Source organism: Zonotrichia leucophrys, chromosome 11 (genome assembly GCF_028769735.1).
Source record: "Zonotrichia leucophrys gambelii isolate GWCS_2022_RI chromosome 11, RI_Zleu_2.0, whole genome shotgun sequence".
Taxonomy (NCBI): domain Eukaryota; kingdom Metazoa; phylum Chordata; class Aves; order Passeriformes; family Passerellidae; genus Zonotrichia; species Zonotrichia leucophrys.
The window spans coordinates 5,025,222-5,052,106 of NC_088181.1; the positions used below are offsets into that span (position 1 = coordinate 5,025,222).

A 26,885-nucleotide genomic window follows, 5' to 3' on the forward strand; every position below is an offset into this window, starting at 1 on the left:
CCCCAGGCTGATCCACCTCCTGCACCAGGCTGGGGCTGGCCTGGTCTGGCAAACACCACTTCAAAATCAAATTCCCTCACGTGGAGCCAAAATCCTGCCTGGAGCAGCTGGGTCTGGGCACGAATGCTTTAGGTGCAAGTATGTGAAGGGGTAATGGTGTCCTAGAAGTGCCTTTGTGAGACAGTTCTTGCTGGTTTTCTTGGTCTTGATCAAGGAATGGTAATTGAAATGGATCATAATTGATTTCAGAGAGTTCTTCATGCAGTGTCTTTTAGTGCCCTGGGTTTTGCTATGTGAAAAAAATTCATTTTCTTTTGAAAAGCCCGCTGTGTGCCTGGTGTCTTTGGAAAGGCAGGAGCCTGTGAATAGCATTATCATATATAATGGCTACCACTTACCACATTCATTCTGATTATGTAAAACTGAAAATCACTGCAGTGAAATGAAGTTTCAATGTTTTTATTCAAAGCAGCTTCTCACAATGTATAAATACTGCATATTAACACACATGAAAAATACAACTTCTAAGGCACCCAGAAATGTGTCCATACACTAGTTACAGGACCATCAACAAATAAATTGTGTACAATTTGATCTAGACAGTCAATATTTGATATATCAGAAGATACAAGTCCCTCAGTACTGTACCAGTTTCAGAAAATATTTACAACACTGTGATATAGGGGTGCCTGTACCCTTATAATATTATAATATGTACTCATCATTACAAATATTAGAAACTGTTTTAGTCTGTTCCATGGCATTCTGACAAAATAACTTAAGGGCCTAATTTGCAAAGTTCTACAATTAATTATTTGTGCAAGTTCTGAAAATAAATTTACATTGACATAACTTGTGAATTTTTGGTTCTTTGCTTCATCTCAGAGGTTTGGTAATAAGCCTTACCAATAGACATGCCATCCCAGCTGAACATCACTCCTTTCCCAATAGCTCAGTGGATACATCTTTCCCCCTTACACCTGACATGGATGAGGATGCAGTGTTTGAAGCAGAAAGAGACTGTTTGATCTTCGGTACAAATGTCAAACTAGTTCACTGGCAAGGAACTAATGCTTGATTAGAATAATGCAATTCTTTGGTCCTTTGTTTTTTATGGAAGGCATAACATTTTTATTCACTAAAAATCGAAATCCTGTCTGTGAGCAAGCAAGCTAGTGAATGACTTTCAGTGTAGTATTTAAAGTAGCAGTAAAGAGATTTAATATGGCTTAAAACATACGGTTAATTGGGCAGACACAGATAACACATCGAGGATAGGAGTACCCAAATGTACTATGATAAGATTGTCTATAAGTCTCTTATGTAAACTTCTTTAGTGTCTCCTAAAGAGTGCTGGCTTTAGCCAGATTTGACTTTTATAGACCCAGCCACACAAAGCCTGAGATTAAACTACCATGGTTGGGAGCACAAATGCACAGTTTATATATAACAAAGCCCATGCTGACAAGTCTACCTATGTTGTTCAAAGAAACAACCCGTATTATCCTTTTCACAAGAAAAACTTAAGGCCCTGTACTCTGATTTGCTAACTTTCTTACAGCAATTATTTGGGGAAGTCCTTAGTGCTGCACAAGCAATTATGCAGCTTTAAAGATTTCTTGTACCTAATGGTAAGGCTTATTCACAAATGCAATGCATTTATAAATTATATTTAAAACTGTAAAGGCTGGAAAAATAATTAAAAAACCCAAAACCAAAAATAAAACAAACCCCAACCAAAACTGTTTGTTCATCCCTAACATTAAAAGAGCATTTTATTCTAATGAAAAACTATTGGCACAAAACCATTATATTATAGATTAAAAGAACAGTTCATAGTAGTGAAAAAGATTGCCTAAAACGCATACCCTAACCTACCACAGAAATATAAAAGTTTATATTTTGAAAATATATACTGTATTAAAGTTTGTAAGCTTATTTATTTAAACAGAAATGTACTGAAATAGTAAACTAAGCAACACTTATCTACAGCAAAAATATACATGCAGGACAACACAAAATAAATCGCTTACCTTTAATATCTACAAATGCAAAACTGTAGAATTTTAAAGATTGTACAAAACAATTTACACAAGAATAAAATAACATACTTAAACAACAAATTGCATTTTTAATCTTAAATACTGTGAATATTAGTAAAGGTACCCAGACTAATATGTACAGTACATCTAGATATCTGAATACCTAGTAAGGATAGAAACACAAGAGAAAATTTAGATTCTGATATTTAAATACTGGAAAAGAAGCTTTCAACATTGTTATTACTCTTTTTTGAAGGGAAAATAGATTCCATGAAAACTAGATTGTAACTGTATAGATATGAATAATTAAAAATGTTAACTATGGTTAGCGCTTGCTTTAATGGAAAAATAATTATAGAAAATGTATTTCAACCATTCCTTTGTCATAAAAAATGCTAAGATACAGATATCTGAAAATTCAGATGAAATGGTGCAGTTTAAAAGATCCAACAATGTAAGATTCTTCTCTGTTTGCAAATCTCTTTCGGAACGCATTCCTTCACATTGCTGAGCAATCTTGCTGTATTTATCTACAAAAACTAAGCATAGTATTGAAATAAACTTCCTAAAATCTTATTAACACATGACTAGGAGTTATGGCTCTCTGGACGGGAGGAAAGGAAATAAAGGAAATTGAGGAATCGTGGTACTTTCCATTGCCTTTTTTTCTTTTTCTGAAGGTGTCTGCTGGAGGCCTGATTGTGCAAACTCGTGTGTGTGTGTGTGTGTGAGTGGTTTTCACTGGGTAACCCCTCTTTTTCCAGGTGACTCCGTGTGCACCTGCCCTGCTGGGAGCCCAGCACATCAATCCAACATGCCCCACGGTGCTGCTGGCAAGTTGTGCACAACAGCAAGGGTTGGTATAAACCAAGTGGTGCACCCATCACTTCAAATAGTTATTGAAAGAGTTCTCTTTCAGTCATTTTAAAATAAGCTAATAAGTTCCTTTTAAAAAACATTTTGAACAGGCTAATTAGAAGCCAGATTCTGTCTTTTTAATGAAGAATTACCATGAGAACTTCTGCATTTAGAGTAATGATTTCCTTAAAATTCAGTGGTACAATTAGGGCATAAAAACAGCACTTCTAATTATTTGTGGAAAAAGAAATGTTACATTAATATGTTGAAGGCTACTGTTTACTGTAATCACCTGTTTGTTAACTTTACATAGGCTTTGTTGAAACTCTTTATGGAAATGCTAAGACGGAGAAAGCTGAGCAGCCTCATTTGCAGAGGTTTAAATCATAATAAGTCACTGAGCTCAAGGGTGGAGAGCAAGTGCACAAATTACAAAGCAAACAAATGTGCAAAGCTTCTGCTTCAAGAGGTTTCAATTTGGGCGTACAATGGCAGGTGAAGTCTCAGAGCATGCTCCTGTCCTTTCCACACAAACTGCCCATGGCAGGAAAGAACTGAGAGACATCCAGTGTTCAGAAGTCTGTCAGTGTCACTGAACAGTACTAGGATCACATTCCAAAAGAGCAGATTGGATTTTCCTTCTTTATTGTGGACTGCTTTTATGGATAGCCAGAAGTTCTTGTAACAGGTGCTGGGGTGGCCAGATGTGGAGAGCTGGGAAAAGCAAAATAAAACTTCTGCCTCCACTGAGTTCAATGCCTAGCACCTTGTATAAACTGCTGGCCCACACCCAAAGGCCTCCAGAGCAGAAATTATCTCACACCTGAGGAATCAGGCAGCTAGACTAAGGCTCATAAGGATTTGCTTTTAGACTTCAGACCATGAGGGGTGTTTAAACCTGAAAAACAGTACGATGCCACGCAAGGGCACCACTCACCCTGTTACTGGTATCGGCTAACAGGAGTATAGTAAACTTAAATAAAGCATCTGGTTGGTGAGCCCTTCAGTGCTCCTCAAGAAGGCAGAAAGTGAAGAGAGACTTAAGGGGGACTCACTGTGTCAGAACCCACTTTTTTTTTTCTCTTAACCCTGGCAAATGAATCTGTTTCATACATTTTTTGTACAGTTTTACACATAGAGGAGCATGCACGTGGCTGTTTCATTTACTGCCCACAATATTCTGTGGGTTTTCTATATATTCTTTATTTTTCTACTCAGTTTGCTGCTAAAAATGTGTTTGCATTCTCATGTGATACCTTCAATTCAGTCAAAAGGGTAATATGAAAATAAGATCTGTGATCAATAAACAGCTGAATATGAACACAAAATAAATAAGTTAAATAAATTTAACAAAGAAAAAATTTCTAGAAGTTTTTGTAAACTAACTTTACATATTATACATATAAATTATCAAATTTTTCCATTAAACTGTTAGAACTTAGAAAAAAATAATTAACATATTTCTAATGTACGGTTTTTGGGTCTATCAAAGGTCGTGCTGACCTAGATTTTAGACTGAGCCCTCTGTGTCAGCCCAGATGTGCTGCAACAGCAAGAATAAGTTAAGAAGGACAGACAAAATAAACCCTTACAGGGGGGTGAGCCTTGCTGGGCCTCAGTGGTGCTTCTCAGCACATGGAATGTAGAGTTGGATGTGGATGAGCAATGTGAAAGATGCAGCCTCTGCACAGGTTACGTGCACTGAACGCCTGCCCACGTCTTGGTTACACAAAATCAAACCAGCTACGAGCGGCTGTGCAGCTCACACAGCCACAGGCATTGGGATCACTGTCACAAATTCCTCACTGATGCATTGCCTCTGCTTCTCAAACATGGTCATGTCTGACTCTGGTCACAACCGGAGCAATTTCTCTTTAAGTTAGGCCAAGATATCAGACTTCATAAATTTTGTCTTGCAAGTAGCTGAATAATGAATCCAGTCCTTTGGAAGAACTCCACAGCTGTTTTAACATCTGACACTCCTTCTCGTTCACCTCTTCAAGTCCGGATTTCAGGAAGCTCCGCACGAGACATTTGGACTCTTCCAACACCTAAAGCCAAAATACAACTCCGTATTTTATTCTGAATCTGAAAAAATTACTATGGATAATGGCATGACCAGCATTTTTATACTGACTCTGTTTTACGATCTAAATAACTTCTCTGGGCACAGAAATTACATTTGATTTCTAGCCACAACTCCACTTGCTGATAGTCAGCATCTTTAAGAATTGAGGTTGATGGGTTAGTGCCAGGTTTTTAAAAGAATGAGGGATTCTAAAGTACCTTAGTTTATTGAAGGTGCGCCGTGAAGCACAAGGAGCTGAACTCCCTCACATTGAAATGAAAATGTGTGAGGGACAATATACTGGCTACCTGTTTTCTGGAAGGTGGCCTTTAAGGGTAGACATGTTGGAAACCCAAATGTGGACGTCCATTATCTTTAACAATTTTCCCTCATGTATTATTTACTTATCAATACAGAAATTAATAGGAAAGGGCCTTTACTGCAAATCCCCTTTTAAGTCTATCTGCTTACATTTTTATAGAAGTTAAATAGTTTGTGAAAGATTTGTGCTAAGCAAAACAAGCATCCTCCGACTGTGTTGTGGAATTAGATTTACTTGGCAGATACAACAAATTACCTGAGATCTTTGCAATAGAAAGCCCAACCTCAAGCTCTTAGTAATTGTTGCAAGTTCTGAAAGGCACAAACTGTAGGTCCATGGTTGCTCCCATAGTTCAGCTCCTTTCTCCCAGACCCATTTTTAAACACATTGAGATTGATTCCTTAGTTTTTAAATACACACCACCAGTCTGGATCTCACAAGGAAATGAACTGGTCAAACAAACCCAGTAATAATTCCTACATTACTGATTTGCTGAGGACAGGAGATTTAATATAACTAACACAGTGTTCTGTGGGAAGGGAGGTGCATTCTCTTCATTCAGCTTTGCCCAGACCTTCATGTTAAGCCCAGTTCCTACGTGTTGTGGGTTTCAACACTGCTATTGCAAAGTAGTCTTAGTCTTTAACTCAAGTAAATGGTGTTAATAGCAAATCAAGGGCCCTGTGCATTTTTTGTGGTCTGTTTGTGAACAAGTCTTTGAAGGTTTATCTTTGTCCACAACTCAGAACCGGTCTTTCCAAGGCGTCTTGAGAAAATTTCATGGACAGCCAATAGCAGTGAGGGAAGGAAGAATTCACAGTAAAGCCCAGAGGTTTTCTCTACTCAAATAATACACATTATATCAGCATCATCAAATAAAATTCTGCTAAATTTCCAGAGAGTTTCATTCTCAATGTCTTCTGTGAGATCGAATCTACACTTTGTTTAATTAAAATTCTCTTGTGTCTCTACCTCCTTTTACAGCAGATCTTTCCAATGAAACTGAGGGATGCTGAGACAGTTTCAGACATAGGAAATACAGCAAGAAACTATAACAGTTTTCACTTTAATTACTGCAGTTTTATTGCAGCCAGTATCACTTTCTTCACTGCATGTTTTTTAAACAAGGATGTGCCCAGAATAGGAGTACATCTGCCTGAAGGGAAAAACCTCTAGGAAGACAGGAAAGGATTTTCTTTCAACTTTTGTGTACACAAAAGGAAAGTTATAATACACTGTGACCAGAATGTGTTCAAATCCCCCTTGTCTGGATCTCACCTCTCCTTCACAGCAGAGCTTAGCTGGCACTATCCTACCCTTCTGTCTGGAACATTCTGCACCAGCAGTGCAGGTGCAGAAAGAAGGCAGATTCAGCTGAAATCCTGTCCTGTAGGCCAGGACAAAGTGAAGGGCAAATCTGTTTTCTTACAGGTTTCCCAGTACAGTTGTAGAGTTTCAGACTGTTACACCTTCATGCAGGAAACCTGTGCTAAAATCCCCTTTCAAAATCTGGGGCAAGGAGGTGCCACTCATTGAATAACTGCCAATATTGTGAAAGGAAATAATTCCCCCCATCCTGATCCCTGAAAAATGAGAAACTCACTGATTCCTATCCAGGTTTTCTGATGTCAGCCTTCTTTCACAGGTATGGGTGTGGAAACTGAGGTCCCACATGTGACAGGCCTTGGGAGCACACCTTACCTGTGTGAAATGTCTGTGAAATTTAATGGAGTTAGATTTCTTACCACTGCACTGCAGGATGCCATTTCTTTCACTCGTAGCATCACTTCTTGGCTAAATGTTGTTGGCCAGAATACTTGTGACACCAGTCCTCTGCTGCAGGCTTCCTGTGCTGTCAGCTTTCTCCCACAGAACAACATCTCATTTGCCTGTGAAACCAAAAGACTCTGGTAATCTTGGGTTATAATTCCCTTCAGATTTTTCTCATACTTGCCTGCTATTTTTACGATTAAATTACAAATGTTCTTCTGTATCTTTCCATACTGCAAAATACTTTAAAAGGAGTTTCAGTAGCTATTTAAGGATTGTGCAGGTGGCCAGAGCATAGCATGGGTTTAATTTAAGAGAAATGTGCTGGCATGCATGGTGAATCTGTATTGCTGATCTTACAAGAGTAACTATCAGTGATACTGTGTGGAGAGTCATGGAACCCAGTAGGAAATATTTGTGGGGCAAATTCTAATTTATTGGTATAATTGGTATAATAATTCTTATTTACTGGTAAAAGCTAAGCAGCCTTACTGGAATCATTGTGGATTATCTTTAAAGAGCAGAGAGCAGTATCTGGCTGTATTACTGCCCACTCCTAGCATGATACAGACAACTACTCTGCAAGGTTATTCTGCTAATGTATTTCTTCCCTTTTCTACCATGCTGTTGACAATCTTTGCTTTTTCAATCTTTCTTGTGTACAGCAGCTGTTGTATATTGAATTCCAGGATTATTTCATGATAAGAAGTGGGTAGTGATTAGATGAACTTTCCACAGATTTCATTTTCATTAAAGACAATTAAGAAAACTGTTTACTTTTTAAAGAGAGAAAGAATCAGGAATTTATGAAAGGTTCTTCAGCAATTTGAGGTAGAAAACCTTACCAGTGCAACACCCAGAATTTGTGGGAATGTGTATGATGAGCAGCCAGCTGGAGTGAGTCGGATTGTTGCATATGGTGTCTGAAACCAAGCCTTCTCACTTGCCCAAACGATATCACAGAGTGGTAAAATAGAAGCTCCTAACCCCAGAGCAGGGCCGTTGATAGCAACCACAATTGGCTTCTTAAACTGAATAAAAGCTTTTACAAAATCCCTAAAATAAAAAATAAAAGAAAGATCTTGAATACAGAAGTAACATATAAATATCCAAGTTTAAAGTACTTAATCTGAAAACAAATTAGAACCACAGAAGAACACAACAAATGGCCAGTTTTATGAGGTCAGAACTGCAAGATACTTTGTAGTTTGCACATGGAAAAGTCTGCTTACTTTTAGTTATTTAATCTTTCTGAGTACCTGGGCTGTTGCATAGTTTTGTGTATGTTGTATATGGTCTGATTAAGTGGATTGCATTGAGTGTGATACTTTTTGCAGGAAGGTTTGGTTGGGTTACTTTTACTTCTGGACCAGTAACTCCCGAGCTTGAACACGCAGCACTTCTTGGTTTGCCCCACAGTGGCTGGGATGGACCTTGTTTGGCTGCTGATGAAATATAATATGCTGAATTTTTTTTTTCCAAAAAGTTCTCTTAAGATTCTGTGTCAAAGTTACTGCAAGTCCCATCAGTGGATTTGGAGATTGTAATGTTTATGGCACCAGCAGAAAGAACAAGACATGTAAAGAGGAGTCAGAGAAATGTTTGAACAGGATGAGTGATCTTCAGTTGGATCTTCATTGCAAAAATCTTCAGCAAAGCCTTACAAAGCAGATGCCCTTGGCTGACTACCCCAGTAATGTGATGAGAAATTACAGGGAAGTTAAATGTCATCGGATTCATCTGGATGAATGAACTAGAATAAGTTAAATTCTGTGCAATGAGAGCTTTTAAATCAGCTACCTACCAGCAGCTGTGGAAAGACATCTGTTGAATGGAACGGCCTTTACACCAATTAGGAAAAAGCAAGAGTGTAATTGTGGGCAAATGATGGGCTCCAGCAGCTCAGTGCACAGCAGGTATATGGAGGCAAACGAGATGCTCAGTTACTTTAGAAAAAAGACATGGATAAATCAAATTCCAAGCAGAAGAGGAGATTCTGTCCCTGCACTGGTTATTTATTAGATCCAGAGTGCATCTTTGCTGACAGATTTTAGGAAAGAACATTTTGTCAAATGTGCCCTTGATGAGTTGCTGCTCTCCCACTGAGGTCAAAAGGATCCAGGCCTCTGTACCTGAGCACAGGTGGGCCTTGCATGTTAGAGAGCACATGTGGCAGCTGGGCTGAAGTGCAGGGGCACTGGCTGTGTTTTACATGAGGACAAAGAGTCTGAGATGACCCAGCATTAAATTTTCAATTAATACATTCTGTTTTTGAAGTCCTCTAGTAAGGAGGACCATGGGAAAATAGAGAATTGATGCAGCTCTGTTCACAGTAGTAAACCAGGAGATCGCAGTCAAGACAAAGAGAGTGAAATAAGGAACATGGTTTTTGTCTGTTCAAGACCATTTCTGTCTAGAGGAGAGCAGGGTTAAGGAGAGTTGTGATTAGTTTTTGTTGCAGATACAATGCTGTTCCCTTATCTCATTATTTCTTTGGTTGTTTATGACTGAGTAGTGACTGTGGATCACTGCACCTCATTAATTCCAGAATTTTGAGAACCTCTGTAGTTACGTAAGTCTTTCAGACAGGACTGCAGTTGTGAATAGGGATGTGATGAATGATAGGTAAAAAGAAAGCAAACCAAGGATAAATGGTGGCAGTAAATCTGAGGATCCTGTGGAGGCAGATAAAACCAGTGTTGTGGAGAGAAGCGGGAATCATGGTGATAAACGGGACTGGAAGTGAATATGGAAAAGCAATTTGGGATGTGGAGAGGAAACATAATGTGGAAGAAGAATAAAGCAGAACACATTAATGGAGGGGAAGGGTTGAAGAAATCTTCAGATGAGTGAGCAAGGAAGGGAGGACCTGGAGAGAGTGGAACTCGAGAAAAGACACAGAGAGCCTCTGTCATGAGGGAAGAATGGGGAGCACAGAGGATGGTAAAATGAATGGGTATGGAACATGCTACTTCTAGGATGGAGTGAAAGGCTACACTGGGAGATGATGAGGGGAACAAATGCCTGCCTTTGGTCTCCAGAAGCTGCAGTGACCAGCACTCCATTTATCTTTGTTTCCTGTTGGGTGCCTTGTTTCAGTGGGTTGTCTCTGTACCCTGAACTTGGCACGTTTCCTTGTCTCCAAACCGTAAGTTCACCCAGGGAGTTTCTGGGCTACAGGATCCTTGTTTCAGTTCAAAGCAGTCTTTGAAAAGGCTTTCACATTATAGCTGTTGTGCAGTAGATCCAGATGCTTACATACAGGAAAAAGTGTCTGCAGGAGGCTTCTGGATTTGCTAGAGCACATCTGGGAGGCTGACCATGGAATACATGCTGGGATGCTCAGACACCTCTGCACTCTTCCAGGCTCTTGCTGCTGATCAGGGCTTGAGGGCTTGTAGGCTTTACATCCAGGGCTGTAAAGAAGCTGAGCAAGTAAATTTGTCCTTGTCTGTTTTCTTCTGAGCACACCCAGACTGTTGTGGCTCAGGTCCCACAGCGCTGCCCAGCTGCTGGTGTGAGCCCAGTGCTGGGAATGCCTTCCAGGAGTCCATCCCAGGCCTCTGCAGGTCACACTGTGCAGCCTCTCTGCCCTTTCCCTGCTCCAGGACAGCGTGGGGATGGTGGCAGCTCACTGGTGGGACTGGGATGGGTCTGGGATGGAGCTGCAGTGCTGCACATCCGTTCACTGCCAGCCCCAGTGACTGATCCATTCATGGGAGAGGAGACTTGATAGGGACTGAAACTTCAGCTGTGACCGGTACAGGAGAGCCACGCTTGGAAAGTGGAAACACATGGAAACCAAGACTTCAAATTCACTTTGATACAAGTCTAACTTGATGTAAAGCAGCAGAGGCAGAGATCCATGGATGTATTTTAGGACATCCAAACCATTGAAAAAAGCAATGGACATTTTTCTTCTCTTATTACAGTTTATTTTCCATGAGCTGAGTCCTTTGTTCACAGAAAGCACAGGGAGTGCTAAATGGAAAACGTAGGGTATTGTTTCCAGAAGTACAATAAAAATCTATTTTCAGTGGGCCTGAAGCCGACATTCTTGACAAGGTACAAGCAGTACATTGTACCAGTATTTCAAGAGTGTTCTGTGAGTCCAAGGGTGGAAAAACTGAGTATCACAGTCTGGCTTATTTAAATGTTGGATTGATAAGTACACCTGTATATTAGATGTATGCAAATAAATGTAAACTTATATAGCAACACTTAACTGCACAATTTTTACAATAATACTAAATTTGTATCTTTTGGTGGGTGGTGAGTGTGCCTGTGTTTTCAAACAAGAATTGTGATTTTCTACCCTCACTATTTTTTTTTTTGTTTTACATTGTTAAAAAACCCTCACATTTAAAAAATAAACTTAAATTGTGTCCTTCAAAGGGTTTCTCTTTTAAAAAATATCACTCCATGATATTTGAGCATATTTAGGGTCTTATAAACAGCTTGTAACTTACTACATTTAAGAAGTGTCTTTTAAAGTCTTTCAAAATAATTGCTACTTTGAGAATTTCACAATTTTTAAACCTGGAATCCAAGCTGATCTGCAGTAGTTGTAACCAAGATAATTGGTGGTTAATATACTTTGTGTAATATCTAAACCTGATCTTACATTATACTAATAAATCCCAAGTAGACATATCTTGTAAAAAATTCTTTAATATTCCTTCATAGTATTGTTGCATAAAGTTTTAAAGCTCTCAGAACAATATTTATTTGTAGAAAATGGGGGGAAAAAGGGACCAAATTGTCTCCTGGTGAAATACCATTGGCTTTAGTGGAATAATATTGATTTATACTGGAAAATCTGCCTAGTGGATAATGGAACATTTGGTGATGTGTTGTGCAGATTGATTTGCAGACTGCATGTCATAAACCCTGGAATTCTATTAAGGTGATGTGATATATATATATATATGTATAAGGAAAGTTGCATTTTAGTTACAAAAATAAAATTACATTTACATATATATTAAGTAATTTAAATTTAAGAAGAAGAGTGGAGACCCTTCTAGTAAGGTTCTGAAATACAGTGGCAGACTGCTATTTCAACAGAATATAAGCCATGGATTCCCATTTGGACTGAAATTAATTAAAATGATGAACATTAAAACAAGTAAAAGATCTGCCTTTCAGGAACCACTTTAGAACATGAAGCAATACTGAATTTGGAAAAACAACAACAAAGTTGTATTTGATTTTGGAGGAATGATTTGAAATATTAAATACAGAGAATTAGAATAAAATAAATCCCTATGGATATTAGCACTGGAATAAATGTGCTTTCTTTTCTAATATGGAAAGGTCCAAGTTTCTTTTTACTAAACAAATTTGCAGGACTATAATTGGAATGCAATCAACATTTAAATATACAACATTTTTGGACCTGATAAATATCTTTATAATCACACACTGCATTTCATAATTTAGAGATCATAGGTAAGCTTGGGTCACCTTATAGCTTCTGCAATCCTAGTGCTTTCCTTTCTTCTGTCATTGGATAACCTGCCAATTAAATATGAGTAATCTAGGCCACTACAGAATACACTTCCCACTGCGCTGAGAAGTAAGAGTTTACTGTCATCAGCTGATGCATTGCACAATGCTCTCCGAACTTCCTTCATGATCTGTGGATAAAGAAAAGTAAACAATTCGACATGCATGCCGTGGCAATATCATTTCCCTACTTTTACAAACCTTATTGATTTTGAGAGACTTAAATTTTGGGCGCTATTAATAGTTACATCAATTATGTATAGAATTTTAATATAGAATGATATTAGAATCATTAGAATGATAACACTGAGAGTTTGCAGAATATTTTCTATTTGGCAGTGCTTTCTTGATGTTTTACTAATTCCGAGAGGTTTTAGGACTTGGGGATTCTTTGTTGTATGGGAAATTCTACCCAGCTTATGCTATTTGATTGCAATTTAAATAATTTCAAATATCGCTTTTTAATTTTCATTGTGTACATTACTGTATTCTTGGGAACATATTTATCACAGCAAAAGCCTATTATTAACCTCAACAGCTTGAAAGCAAAATTTTTAAACCCCAGTTTTCAGTACTTCAACTACTTTGGTTTACATAACTACAACCAGAGCAAAGCAGGACAAGAGGACATCATATACATCAACATGACAAATATATTATTCATTTTTACAGTTTACAAAAGCTAAATCATAGAAGTCCCTTGAAAAAGAGACATTTTGACTTTGTTTTAAAACTGGACCAAGCTATTAATTACACCATGAATCATACCTAATCAAAATTTGTATAGAATTGAGCTGCTGGTATTGTAGGAAAACGGCCTTTCACCTGCACAGAGAATTGTTTCCTCATGATTTTTAAAAGGAAATTTTATTTCATAAACTTCTGATGGGTAACTTCTTGTTTGGTCACAGTTGGGCATGGTTTGTGAGCTGGAACTCATTTCAGCCCCCTCTCCTCTATAATGTGCTTCTCGTTGCAAACAATTTACTCCTCACTCAGGGCCCTGATTTCATCTAGTGTGACACCTCCTGTCCTTAATCATACCCATGTGCCAAAGTATTTCCTATAGACATGGTCCTGCTGTCTCAAAGCTTTCTCTTTTGCACCAAAAGCTTTGCTGTTGGTGTAAATTTAGGTAAGAGAGAGCTAAATGTGGCTGGGGATTTAAATAGAGTTTCCATGTGAGAGAAACCCAAGATTTTTTAGCCTGTGATTATTTCTGTTCACTACTTTCTGCTACCAAAACTTCTTTAGATCTCTGAAGTGCCTTGTTTAAGAAATGTCCCTGAACACTGAAGTTTTGTTGGTGCCACCCCCTGGTTAGCCTTTTCATAGAAATCCTATGGATTGTGCTGCTTTCCCTGTGGGTTTGTGTGAGGATGAGTATTGCTGGCTGCTGGGACTGGCCCTGAGAGAGCAGCTGGTGAACTTTCAGATGCTTCACTTCCACAAGAGCACTTCAGAACGCCTGTAATACTGAGTGTGTGACAGTGGGTGGAAGTGAAGTAATTAAAAGCTGCAGAATTTGGAAGTGTATTCGAAATTCTTATGCAGGTACAAAAATGTCATCAGCAATTTCAGGAGCACTGTTTATTCTGAGAGTCTCAGAGGCTGTCTCAGCCCTCAGCTTGGAGAAACACAGCAACACTGCACATATAATGGGGAAACAAAGGGGAAGACCCCCTAAAACCTTTAATCAGTGTTAAAAGAGAAACTTTAGAATGTGGTAGATATTAAAATTAAAAAAAAAAAAAAAAGAAAGTATTTTGGTTTTCCTAGCTCCATCTGAATGCAATGTTATCCTCTCAATTCACTGGAAAAAAAATCTCACAATCTGCTCTTTCTTAGGGTGAATGTATAAATAATATTAGGGAATACATTTTTCTATCCAGTGAGGAATGCTGCATTAAGTATGATGCCATGATGATACCCATTCAGCAATTGTGGGGACAGTATTTCTTTTTGAATGCATTTGATGAAAGTTTCTGAGGCAGCATTTACACAACAGAATGGGCCAGTTATTTAGGTTATGGTAGTTGGCTGGATTGTAAATTTAGACCAGACCTAGTGCTTCACTTACTGTTTTATTGAAACACAAATATATCATAAAATTATCACCTTCTCAGAAGTTGCTTATATTTTTAATCCTGTCAAGTAAGTAATCTCATTAATTCTTGAACAGGACATCTTATATTGCAAAATAAACATGAACCAGTTAAAAACTTAATTAAACCTCTAAGAGCTTATTTTAATGCCTTTTGCTGGAAGTAGGAAATTTCCAAAGGTATTTGGTGCCCTTTGCTTTCCATCTTGCTTACATTCTGGGAAAATCAAAGAGCTAGGAATTTATCACCACAATTACACAAAGTATCTTGAACAGAAGTCTCTTGTTCACATAAATAGAAGCACTAGTTAATAAAAGTTAACTTTTCTGAATCTCTGAGGACTCACTGTGCTATTCCTAAAGGTAATTTAAGAATATTCTTACAGATAATTTAATTTATTCTGTAAATATTACTGTAAACCCAAATTTTAAAGCCATTCTGTTGTTCTTAGAACCTCTTCCCCACTTGTGCTTTTTTACATAAATAAATTTTGTGTTACTGATTCTGAGTCCTTTCTGTCCAGCACCTAAAGGACTTGGGAACCTTGAAAGCTGAAGGCACAAACACTGGCCCAAACCCACAATTTACTTTTGTGTAGAGAGCAGAACTACACAGAACAGTAAACTTGTACCTGCCTCTTTTTTATTATTTCCAGGGTAGGAAAAGTGAAGGCAAACCAGTGCTCCAAAATGTACCTGGCAGAACTTTAAACCTTGCTATTCATATTTGAAATTTGAAACTTGATTCTTGTGTAAGAGAAGATACTTGAGGTAGTTCTGTCACTCCTGGGTGCAAGACTGGCTGTTTTAGAGAATATTTCACTTTAATTCAGGGGAAGATTAACTCCTAGCTCTGTTAATAGTGTTAAATGAGAAGAGGTGATGGGGTCCATTTAGTCTGAAAGAGAATTTGGATCCTTGAGATGTGCTGAGTTAAAACAGCAGCAGCACCACTGGATAAAGAACTTCAGGAGCAGCAAAAGTCCCACAAGAAAAAATGCCCTAGTGGAATTCATAATTAAATATTTCAGAAATGTATTTAACAAACAAAAGTAGCAAGCCTAAGCTACTGAAATAAGAACAAGCTGTGCTGTTTCGTGACACTGTCGTGGAAGTTTTATAAGCTCTTGTAAAAAATAAGAAAGAATTTCTATAGTGCCCTGAACATTTCTGTAGAAAAAACTCCATTACTAAAGAAGCACCAAGCCAACGTCAATCAGTGCAAAGGCATCTGGAAAGAGCATTGGCACATTTCATGCTAAAATCACCTGCACAATTGGGGTTACCAGTATGAAGAGTCAGCTAGACTTCTCTAGACTTTAATTTTTTTTTGGATGTAAATAAGTTATTTGCTATTTTAATTAAATTGGCATAAATACCAGGGACCAATGGTCGAACACAATTATTAATTTCATCTGAAGATTCCTATAAAGCCCAAAGGGAAACAGAGCTGTTGAGGGGTGAATGGGATTTTGTATAAGCTTAGGTTTAAAAGTTTAAAATGATTGTTTGCAGTGCACACCTTTTTTTTTTTTTAACATAGATGGCCAAGTATAACCAGGCCACTATTTAAGCACATCAAATAAACCTGCTCTGAATAAATGTTTCATTTGCTATTTGGCAAACATAATTTACTGAATGTCTAATAAAGCTTGAAGTTAGCACTTCTTTACACAAAGTGAAACACACTTTCTTCATTTTGTAGGAATTGTGTCTTTGTATTTCGTATTCACTGGGGATAAAAGGCATCAAAACTGAAAATGCTCTGAACATCCCTAAAACACTTTGTCAGTTTGCCTCACCTATGGCTATGGGTGACAAACTGCAGGGACAAGTCATTCAACACCTTCCTCCTTTCAGTTCCTGGGGTTTTTGCTGTAATTGCCAGCAAGAATGTGAAATTGCCAGTCCTGGAGGTGCTGGATTTTGTGGTGTGAATGATCATGGGCAGCAGCCTGGACTGAGGCCAAAGGAGCTCTTTCATGTTTACAGCCATGAGTCTTCCAAGGGCAAGAGCCTGTGATTGCTCTTGGCCTGGATGAGGTTTAAACAGACAATCTCCATGTGGAGAACTCAATACCTGATTAATTCCTGACCATCCTGGTCAGTAAAGTGGTTTTCTAAAATGCATTTCCTGGTTTTCAAGTGAGCTTCAATAAAGGTTCTAGAAATAGTCTGTGCTGGTGATGCAGGGAGAGGACTATTACATGCTTATCATTTATTCTTCCACAGAGGTGGGTTCCTGGCATATTGAAAACTCTCAAAGGATGAAATGGATTGGTTTGGCAGATCCAAAGAGGCTGAATTAATCCCCTGGTTAGAGCATCTGAACTCTGCTGATGTGGAACAGCACAGCCAGCAATGTAAAGGTATGTCTGCTCTGACTGAACACAGACAGTCCATGATTTCATATTTTTTCAGGCCCTTGAGCTCCTTCATCTAAATTACTTGCAGTGTCAATTAGTGGTAATTTAGACAGAGATGGAGTGATGGATTTGATGCAATCTAATGCATTTTAAGAAATTAGTGTTAAAAGCAAGTGTTGGGTGTTCTGTGGTAATTACCAAGACAGTCCTTCTGAATATTAGATAGTTTAAAAACTAGGAGTGATAAATGTTGTGTACCATCAGTTTTAGCCAGTTAAGATCACTCAGTGCATTACTGCCCATGTGTATGTCTGCATTTGAGAAGGGACTCAGGATACCTGCCCATTGTAGGTAATTAACTACAAAGTTACTAATTTTCTTATTGAATGACATGATTCCCCAAAGGTACAATCTACCCTTCCCTCAGGTGCTGCTCAAACTGGTATTTCATACACTCTTGAAGTTGCTGTGTAGGACAGAGGGGGCAGAAAAGGCCGAGATCTCCCCAGTGAGGGCAGCCCTTGGAGGAGCTCTGCCTGCAGGAGGCTCAGCCAGGCCAGGCTGGTGCTGGGAGGCAGCTCCTGCTGCTCCCTCCCTGCTCCATGGCAGCCCTGGCCATCCAGCAGGCCCTTGCTGCCTGGGGAACGCGCTCAGGTGTGAACAGGCTCAGGTGTGAACAGGGCTCAGGTGTGAACAGGGCTGAGGTGTGGGACAGGCTCAGGTGTGAACAGGCTCAGGTGTGGGACAGGCTCAGGTGTGAACAGGGCTCAGGTGTGAACAGGGCTGAGGTGTGGGACAGGCTCAGGTGTGAACAGGGCTCAGGTGTGAACAGGGCTGAGGTGTGGGACAGGGCTGAGGTGTGGGACAGGCTCAGGTGTGAACAGGCTCAGGTGTGGGACAGGGCTGAGGTGTGGGACAGGCTCAGGTGTGAACAGGCTCAGGTGTGGGACAGGCTCAGGTGTGGGACAGGCTGAGGGGTGTGAACAGGCTCAGGTGTGAACAGGCTCAGGTGTGAACAGGGCTGAGGTGTGGACAGGGCTGAGGTGTGAACAGGCTGAGGTGTGAACAGGGCTCAGGTGTGAACAGGCTCAGGTGTGGGACAGGCTGAGGTGTGAACAGGCTGAGGTGTGAACAGGGCTCAGGTGTGAACAGGGCTGAGGTGTGAACAGGCTCAGGTGTGCCCTCTTCTCTCCAGGACATCCATCCTGATGCCAGCACTCATGGACACCCCTTTTTCCCATTCCAACATGGGAATGGTGTCCCAGGGCATTGCAGCCACAGGGAACGGAAGGAAAAGCTCCTCAGCCCTTGCAGTGATCCATGTGTGTACTGGGGTGGTACAAGCTGCAAGTCTGAGTCTGCCCCTGTGTGTATAATGTTTGGAAAAAGGGAATTAATTTCTATCTTTTATATGTTATAGGACTTTATGTAATTCAGCTGAGGATAGAGCCCCTAATTGGTTACGATTTCATAAATAAATACCTTGCTTCAGAGAAAAAGTAATTTGGGATCAAGATGGAATTTAGAAAGGCTGTCTTAGGATATAGACTGAAATTCTCTGTATACAACTGGAGCACTATTTAAATTAGTAAAAGGAAAGAAAGCAGATTTCTCCTAGGATAGTAAATATCAGTAACTTCAATGTGTGAAAAGCTGCTTCACACAATTCCATGCTGGAAATACTGATTCTGCCATTCCTTTAGTTTTATTTTTTTTTTAGCCATGTGAATTAAAATTTAATTTCCATTGCATTCTTTTGGATAGGAATCCCAAGTGTGAAAAAGTTAGATATGTCTGTACTCCAGACTTTTCTAAGTTCATCAGTTAGGGAAAAAAATACATAAAATCGAATTCAAGTGCAGTGTTTGCAAGATAACCCGCACATTGGGATGGCTTTCTTTGGCTTTTAGGGCTAAACACTTACCTCTGGGGTCAGTGCATTGTTCTCTGAAGTCTGACTTGACAGCAGAATATGAGTGAAACCATCTTCTTTGCGGACCACAATGTCCCTGAAGCGACAGTTACTTTCATTTTGGCGCACGCTGTATCTCAGTCTCTTATCAAACACATAATCTTTCTCTCCATCGAGTTTCCTTTTCACAGTGCTGTGTAGATTCAAGCTTCCATTGGTCAGGGAAGAACCTTGCAGATGGAAAGAATTGAAGCGTAATTACCTCTATACTATCAAAGAAATGGAGTGAAACTCTCTATTAGCTTCAGTGAAAACAGATAAATATAAAATAACAGGAAAAAATAAATTTAAAAAAAGTGCCTGGCTAGTCAAATGTGGCCTCAAGCCATTGTTCTTATTCTGTACTCCAATGTGCAGAACTTTTTGTTCTCTGATCAGACAACCTCTAGACCCAAGGAACTGATGCCATTTTGGAGAGTATCCAGCAGGAGGGAAAAAAGAGAACTATGAGAAGAAAGATGTAATTCCTCCTTAAAAACAAGTAAGAGCGATAGTAAGTCAGTTTTAAAAGACAGTTTATTCTGACTTACTCTGTGTATGAACTGCAAACCATTCCTTTGCTGATGTCTACAGAGTTTCTGTAATAGGCAATAGATGATGATTGGTAACAGCGCTGAGTGGGGATGTTGAAGGAGCTTTATAAGGTTTCAATGTAATAATCCTTTTCTAATTACAGATATTTCACACTATTGCCATTAAAAATAAAGCAGAGACAGGTTGTTGAGGGACAGAGATTAAAGTCACTGGTTTTTGTTTATATAGATACCAGCCCACAATGCAGTATTTTTAAGAAAGGCCAAGAGAGAGCTGAATGAAAACACCTTTGTTTGCTCTGTTCTTTACTCCTGCCAAAGCTGACCTGTTCCAGCTCCTGGTTTCAAATATCCAGGAATTTTTAAAGGGCAGATAACATGAATATTAGAATAGAGGTTTAAATTTTAGAGTTTAAGTGACCACCATCCAATTAAAACTGCTCTGCTGGAATAGAATTGAGCAGTGAATTCATGACAGATGCCTCTCAACCAAAATCACTTACCCTCATTTTGGATTAGCTCTGTTTCAGCTGGTGCTTACGTAGGTAACTGATCTGTCTGACACCTCCCAGTTGGCAGTGGCCTGTGGAATTGTTCCCAGTGTGTGAAATGCTGTATGTGCACTGCAGCCAGGAGATGGGCTGGGAGAGCACAGCCAGTGCCCAGCGGGTGTGACAGGGCTCATGTGGTGTGTGCATGTGGGCACTCACACATCTGCTCACAGGGATCCACCTGCTCCAGGAGCTCTTCAGTCAGTCAGGAAACTCTTTGTTCTTGTTGAATTAAGAGATACCATCTAAAGCATTGCCTGGGTTATACTGAATAGAGGATTTGCCTGGTGCAATGCAAACATGGCCAAATTCCATTAAATCATCACTTTAAAAAAATCATTTGAAACCAAAAGAATTGGAAATTTGTTTTCTTGACAAAAAGTGTCCACAAGTGTAGAAATTACCATGTGCTTGAACTTTAAATGCTATGAATAATTTCTTATGGCATGTTTCTTCTTTTTCCTAAGGGTTTTTTTTTTTAGTGTATTCTTACAACAGAAATCATCTTTTGAAATTACTAATAGAACACCAATGTCATTGGGAATAATGTACTGAAACTAATTAACCCTTTGACTGAGCCAGGCTATTAAATATTACACTTTTATCTATTCAGTGCTTAACAAGCAATAAGCTACTGAATTGTGATTTCAAACTCCCAAAAAAAGTGTAAATAACTTACAAAATCAGAGGCACAAATGCCCATAGAATGGAAGGTGTGTCAGTCTAACTGTACTGATTATCTACCTGGAAGATATGCTACATCTATTTTAAATACAGATGGTAAAAGAATAGTAGAAGATTAATTCATTCAGATAATCCAGCTCAACAAAAAGTCTCACAGTAATTTTTTTGGTTTGTTTTATTCTTTCTTATGTATTCAGTTTGTAAATGAATGCATGATGTAAGGAACTATAGATCTTATCATAGTATTTTAACTATCTGGATGCCAGCTCAAAGAAATTTAATCAGAGGAAAGATCTAAATTCAATGCGAGAAAAACATAAATGAAAAAGTGCCATTTCCAAAAGTGGATCATTAAGAGAACAATATATAGTGAGTAGCTTGTTGTTCCTGTGTCTCCAGTGCACCCCTGTAATCTGGTTTAATCGGATAAACTGGAGAAAACGATCAGCACACTCTAAAGACAGCCCTGCTGTGGCACCAGGCCCACTGAGCACTGTGGGAGGTGCTGGAGCTCCTGCTCTGGAGCCACTGGGATTGTCCCTGCATGAGGGGCAATATCAGCACCTGCCCAGTGCATGCAAGGGGAGCAGCACCAAAAATGACTGTGACAGGCAAAAAGCGACATTCAAAGACCCAAAGGAATTTGTACTGCACGTGGAACAAATTCAGGATGTCACCAATTAACTAAGGAAGCTTTAGATAAATCTAAGTGTGGTTTTCTGGCTTAATTGTGAGTATTTGGTGCTCGGTCTAAATACAAAAAGAAAACAGAAAAAAATGGGAGAAAATGCTCTTTACTGGGAGTTTAATCTAATTATTACTTTGTATTTAATCAGCAGTAGAACTTGTTGAATACCTAAGCCAACATTTATATTTGTAAGAAGCTTCAATATTTTTTAAGGCAACCTAAGAAGTTCCCAGACCACTGCTGCATGCAGTAATCCTTCTCCAAGAATGGCAGTAAAAGAGGGCAGTAAAGGATGCTATTTAAGGACAAAATGCAAGCTTGGTTGCTTTCTGCAGTCCTTTCCCATAGTATCATCCCCAAATGTTGTATAGAAATATGAGAGGGCTCATCCCTCCTGTTTCCTTCAGTGTTTGCTTGTGGACCTTTTCATGGATTTCTCTAATCCCCTTCTGAGCCTGTTGATGCTGTCTGTCTCCACAGCTTCCTGTGGTATGAGTTTGAGAAGTTGGGTAGCCACTACACAGAGAAGAATTTTCTTTCATCTGTGCTTTTATCTGATGTTCCACCAGTTTCAGTGAGTGGTCCTAGTTCTGCTATCAAGGGATTTCAGGAGCAGCAGTTCTGCATTTAGTATATCTGAGGCCTTGATGATTTTGTAAACTTTGATTGTGCTGCCCTAAGCCACCCCCTCTCCAAGGCTCTTTTATTCCTGTAATCCTCTTCATTTTAGCTGCCCATCCCTGCATCTTCTACAGCACTGCACCACTGCCAAAGGCTCTGACACTGGGGTTCCATTCTCCCCGGGATTGAAGAAAACACATTAGAAATTTATATTCTAAAAGGCCGAGACAGACAAAGAGTGGGAGAGGAAAGAGAGGAAAGGGAGGAAAGACTGCACTGACCCTCAGTGCTCTGGGGGAGCTCCACATCTCCTTCACTGCTTCTGCCCACTGCTGGAGGACACCTCAAGCTCCTGTTACTTTTTTATTTTCAGATACATTTTTTGAGTACATTTATTTTCTGAATGTTTCATCAGAGCCAGTTTAATGGTGCAGTCCCTGTGCCACCACCCTCCACAGCAACCCCAGTACAGCCACACCATGAGTTGGTGATGTGCTCTGGCTGAAAACTCACCCTGCACAACTGGTTAATTTTCAAACAGATGCAGTTCACCTTGTAGCCTCAAAAGTATTAAAACTGGTGCAGAGGGAGGGATGGGAATAACAATCAGGGTGTCATGGGAAGGAGAGCTGGACTGCTGCTTTTATTAGCAGTATGCATTTCTGCTGGATGGAAAGGATGATGGAGCTGAGGCTTTAATTTTTCTAGGTGAAATAAGCCATGCTCCCTCACTCTCCCTGGAAAAGCAGCTTGGCATTCCTCAGCCTTCCCAACAGCCTTTAACTGCCTCTTTTCTGTCTTTCTTGTGGGTAATGGTTAATACTGTACATACTTAAAAGCTGTTCTGTTGATAATTTACTAATAATTTCAGACTTCTCCAGCTAAGGGAGCATCTGTAAGATATCTAAAAGCAATGAGTTTTTATCCAAAGTAAGAGAGCATGCATATTTGCTTGTCTTTTACTGCCAGTATTCCTTCAGAAGAAATAAAACAGAATGAGCTAAAAAACCAAGAGGAAGCAGTGACTAAGTCACAGAGAGTATTTAAATCAAGGGCACCATGAGGCTACAAAGATTTTTGTAGTGGAGAAAAACAGTGGTTAGTGATACATGACAGGCAGAAATTCTTCAGCAGATGGTACACAGAAAGAGAGATGTAAAAAAAGGAAAGATAAAATTAAAAGGGGATGTTTTTTGATGCTGTCAAGAAACTTGACAAAACAATAACTCTCAATTACAATATCTGGAGAAAAACAGAAATGTGATAACAGAAGACAACAAATATCATCAGAAAGACCACTACTGTTAGCTCCTGGGAGCATCAATGGATGCTGTTCACAGAGTTTTTCAATATTTTCCAATTTGCAGACCCTTAAATAACTGTCAGTAAAGATGATTCTGCTTTCCTTATGGCAGGATGTGTAGAAGACAGTTTTTGGTATTAAAGATCTGTCTCTACTTCCACAAGGTCCCAGGCCTCCACTGGGACATTTTGTGCACACACCTGTAGGTACACACTCATCCTTCTGGGGTAAAGAGCTTCCTGATGGAGTTTGTCTAGAGCAGAAGAAGAAACACTTGTAGCCAAGTGGATTTATACACAAAACCAGAGAGACTGGTGGATATTCATTTAAGGAGTCATCAAAAGCTGGTTTTCAAAGAGTGTTATTTGTTTGAACAGAACTGCCATGGACAGACAAACAAAATAGCCATTATTTGATTACTGCTAGTTTTAATATTACTGTCTATATTGCTTGGTTCAATGCATTAGTGGTTAAACAGTATTATAATATGAAACAATACTGGTTGAGGTTGGTGGGTTTGGAGACCTTCAAGCACAGACCCACACTGGTAGCAGAGCTGGGCCTACAGCCAGGTTTGTAAATTGTAGGGAATTTCTGACTTTTCCAAATCTAGGCTTTATGTCATGACAAACCTTGAATTTCTATACATAATTTCTGTGCAGTCTTACACTTAGCTGAGAAATGAATCTGACATTCATTTGGGTTCCATACAGGCAATCTCCAGGCTGACACAAATGTCTGCTCCCTCAGATTCTGAACGGGGCTGCCCAGGAGCCACAGCTTCTGGGAGCCAAACCAGGTCCTCCAGGCTCCCTCTTTGTTCCACATCTAGTGCCTGGGAGCCCTGCAAGCACTGCTGGAGCATGCCAGGCTTTCAACTTGCAGACTCAGTGGCAGACTGCCTGAAACCTCTGGCAGAGCTGGCTGCCTCCAAGCTAAACGTGGGAGTCCTGCCAAGCAGACTGCCACACTGCTCCTGCTCCCCAGGGACACAGCCTTAGGACCTTGGCTCACATTTGGAGAAAGTTTTGAAACCCAAAATGTTTGGAACAAAATTTCAGTTATTCAACAAATTGGGCATTTTTCTCTGAAACTTTCTTCATTTGTAATTTGTAAAATTTCAGCCTGGTTTTAGTGTGGGTTTCTGTGATAATAATGGGACACAGGGCAGGATCACACTGGCATTCTCTGTGTGAGTGTGAATACTGAGGGAGTTCAGGAAATTGTTGGACTTGGTGAAGAGTAGTGCAAGTTACTTCCACTTGATGTTTCAGACCCCTGGATCAGGAAATGTGGCTCCTCTCAAGCTTGCAGGGCAATATTAAGAAAAAACCTAGTGATTTGATTTTGACCCTTCTTCACCAATTTCTGTCTGCTATTCCTCAGACAGTCTCATCTCTCCTTTGTAGCCTTCTCCACTCTGCATGTGCTGGGTATCCCACAGCAGGACTCGAGGGATTCCTGACCTGGGCAGAGCTGCTGAGTTTGGGCTTTTCAGAAAAGAACCAGACAGAGATTTAAAGATCTCTTCCTTTTGCCTACAGAATGCAAGGGGAAGAAAATACAGAACCCAAGTGATGGATTTGGAGAACACCAAAGCTGTAATGAAGAGCTGTGTGAAAGGAGCTGCAGAGATCAGCTCTTGGGCCAGGAGAGAACACCTGGCTGCTCAGGCAAAGCAGCTTTCCCCTGAACCAGAGATTATTCAATCAGGGGTGATGGAGGCCACTCCTTAGCTCTTGTGGGGACAAAGGAGAGGCTCATTTGACCTTACAGTTCTTTGTGACCCTTCAGTTCTTCATTAAACAAAAAATTCTAAAATATGGCAATTAATGCATTTCAAAGATACATTTTGTATCAGAACTTCTCCACTAATAACATGAAATATTAAAAAACTTAATTAGAAACAGTAAAAAAATAAAAACCAAAACTTTATACACATCTGTAATTAGATATGCAAATTATCTTAAAGAAGCAGGTAACTTTTAAGCATTCTTACATGAGCTCAAACTCCTCAAAATGCAAAAGACAAAATACACTTTTAAGTGATTTAACTTCAAATTTCATTGGCATCATCAGGAGTACTTATGCACTTAAATCTGACCATGCATTTTGCTGGTTTGGGAGTTTTTAGTAGCATTATTTGATGCCTGGTTTGAAAGATCCCAGTAGCTGTCACATAGAGGCAGTAAGACTGGGCAAGGTCAGTTCTCCTTCCCAAATCAAGGAGCATTTGCCAGGCTGCCAGTAGGCTGGAAGATGGAAAGCAGGGTGATATAATTTATGTTGACTTCTGAAAAGTTTTTGGCAGGGCAATTCACCAGAAGCTGTTAAGGAAATGAGTACTATCATGGGCTATAGAAAGTAGCTAATAAAAATAAATAATTGGAACAAATGGTTACTTTTCATCATGTCAAGCTGGCTGTCCCAAGGACCTGCAGGAGGATTAGTTTATTTAATGTATGTATTAATGAGCTGGGAAGAGAAATATGAGAGGAAAACTTGAAGGCAATACAAAATAAGTAGAGTGAAAACTGGGAAAGATTTTGAAGAGCTTCACTGAATCAAAATAAAAAGGTGAATTGGCAACAGTAAAGCAGATTAAATGCATAGTGAAAGGGATCATACATAAAGCTGTGTTCTAAATTAACTGTAACAAGGAAGGAAAAAAACCCCAAGAGCAACTGTGGATCACTCAATGAAAACCTTTATGCAGTGTGTAAGAGCAGAAAAAATAATTCTCCAAAGGTTCTATCATCACTGTATCAGTAAGCAGTGGGAAATCATTTGGAACAGCTCCTGCTGTTTTCAAAGGGTATTAAAACCACCCCCCACACCAATGGCACAAGGAGATACTCAGAACTCTCAGGAATCAGCAAAGCCTTCCAGGTGGTAGGAAGGCTGAAAGGGCTGGGGCTGCCCACAGACTGACAGGGCACCCTCCACTCATCCCTTCAGAGGGACAAGAGGCTACTCAGTCAAAGGAACGGTCAGCGCCCCCCAACAAAATCCCAAATCCTGGTCAAATAAGATGTGCATCTTATTGTTAGCTCCTAAAAATAACTGTCACAAAGCACTATGGAGGCTGGAAATTTGGTAGGATTAAAGATTGGACACATATAGATAATGAGAAGCTATTTAATTTCCTATAAGTTGAATAGTTTTTATAGAGAATATAAACCTTATTCTTGGAGAACTAAGCCAGTCAGTAACTATGATGATTAGAGAGAAATGTCTCTTATATCTTCTTGTTCACTTCAAGACTGTTTGTACCTTCCTCTAAAGTCTGTCTTAAGACTTGTGATGTGTCCAGTCACTGTCAGAGACAAGGACCTGGCTGTTTGGAGTGTTCCTGATTATGACAAGCATTAATACTGAATAACTTGAATGTTATTCAGCCACACTTACCAGGGGACTTTAGCAAGGGTGGTATTAATTCTAAAATAATTCTGGTTTCTCTAGACCACTGGGTTTGAGCACACCTGAGTAGTGATT

General features: G+C 39.5%; 1 protein-coding gene across 1 annotated transcript in view; it reads right to left on the reverse strand.

Moving 5' to 3' along the window:
• Positions 1 to 443: 443 nt before the first annotated feature.
• The window catches only part of CDYL2 (chromodomain Y like 2), a 59,121-nt gene continuing 32,679 nt past the window's right edge, over positions 444 to 26,885 (reverse strand). The window contains exons 3-7 of the mRNA XM_064723322.1: positions 18,963 to 19,180; positions 12,527 to 12,699; positions 7,906 to 8,116; positions 7,036 to 7,179; positions 444 to 4,951 (exon numbers count right to left, since the gene is read on the reverse strand). Of these exons, the coding sequence (XP_064579392.1) occupies positions 4,793 to 4,951; positions 7,036 to 7,179; positions 7,906 to 8,116; positions 12,527 to 12,699; positions 18,963 to 19,180 (905 nt within the window). The 3' untranslated portion in view covers positions 444 to 4,792. The remainder of the gene's footprint in view (positions 4,952 to 7,035; positions 7,180 to 7,905; positions 8,117 to 12,526; positions 12,700 to 18,962; positions 19,181 to 26,885) is intronic.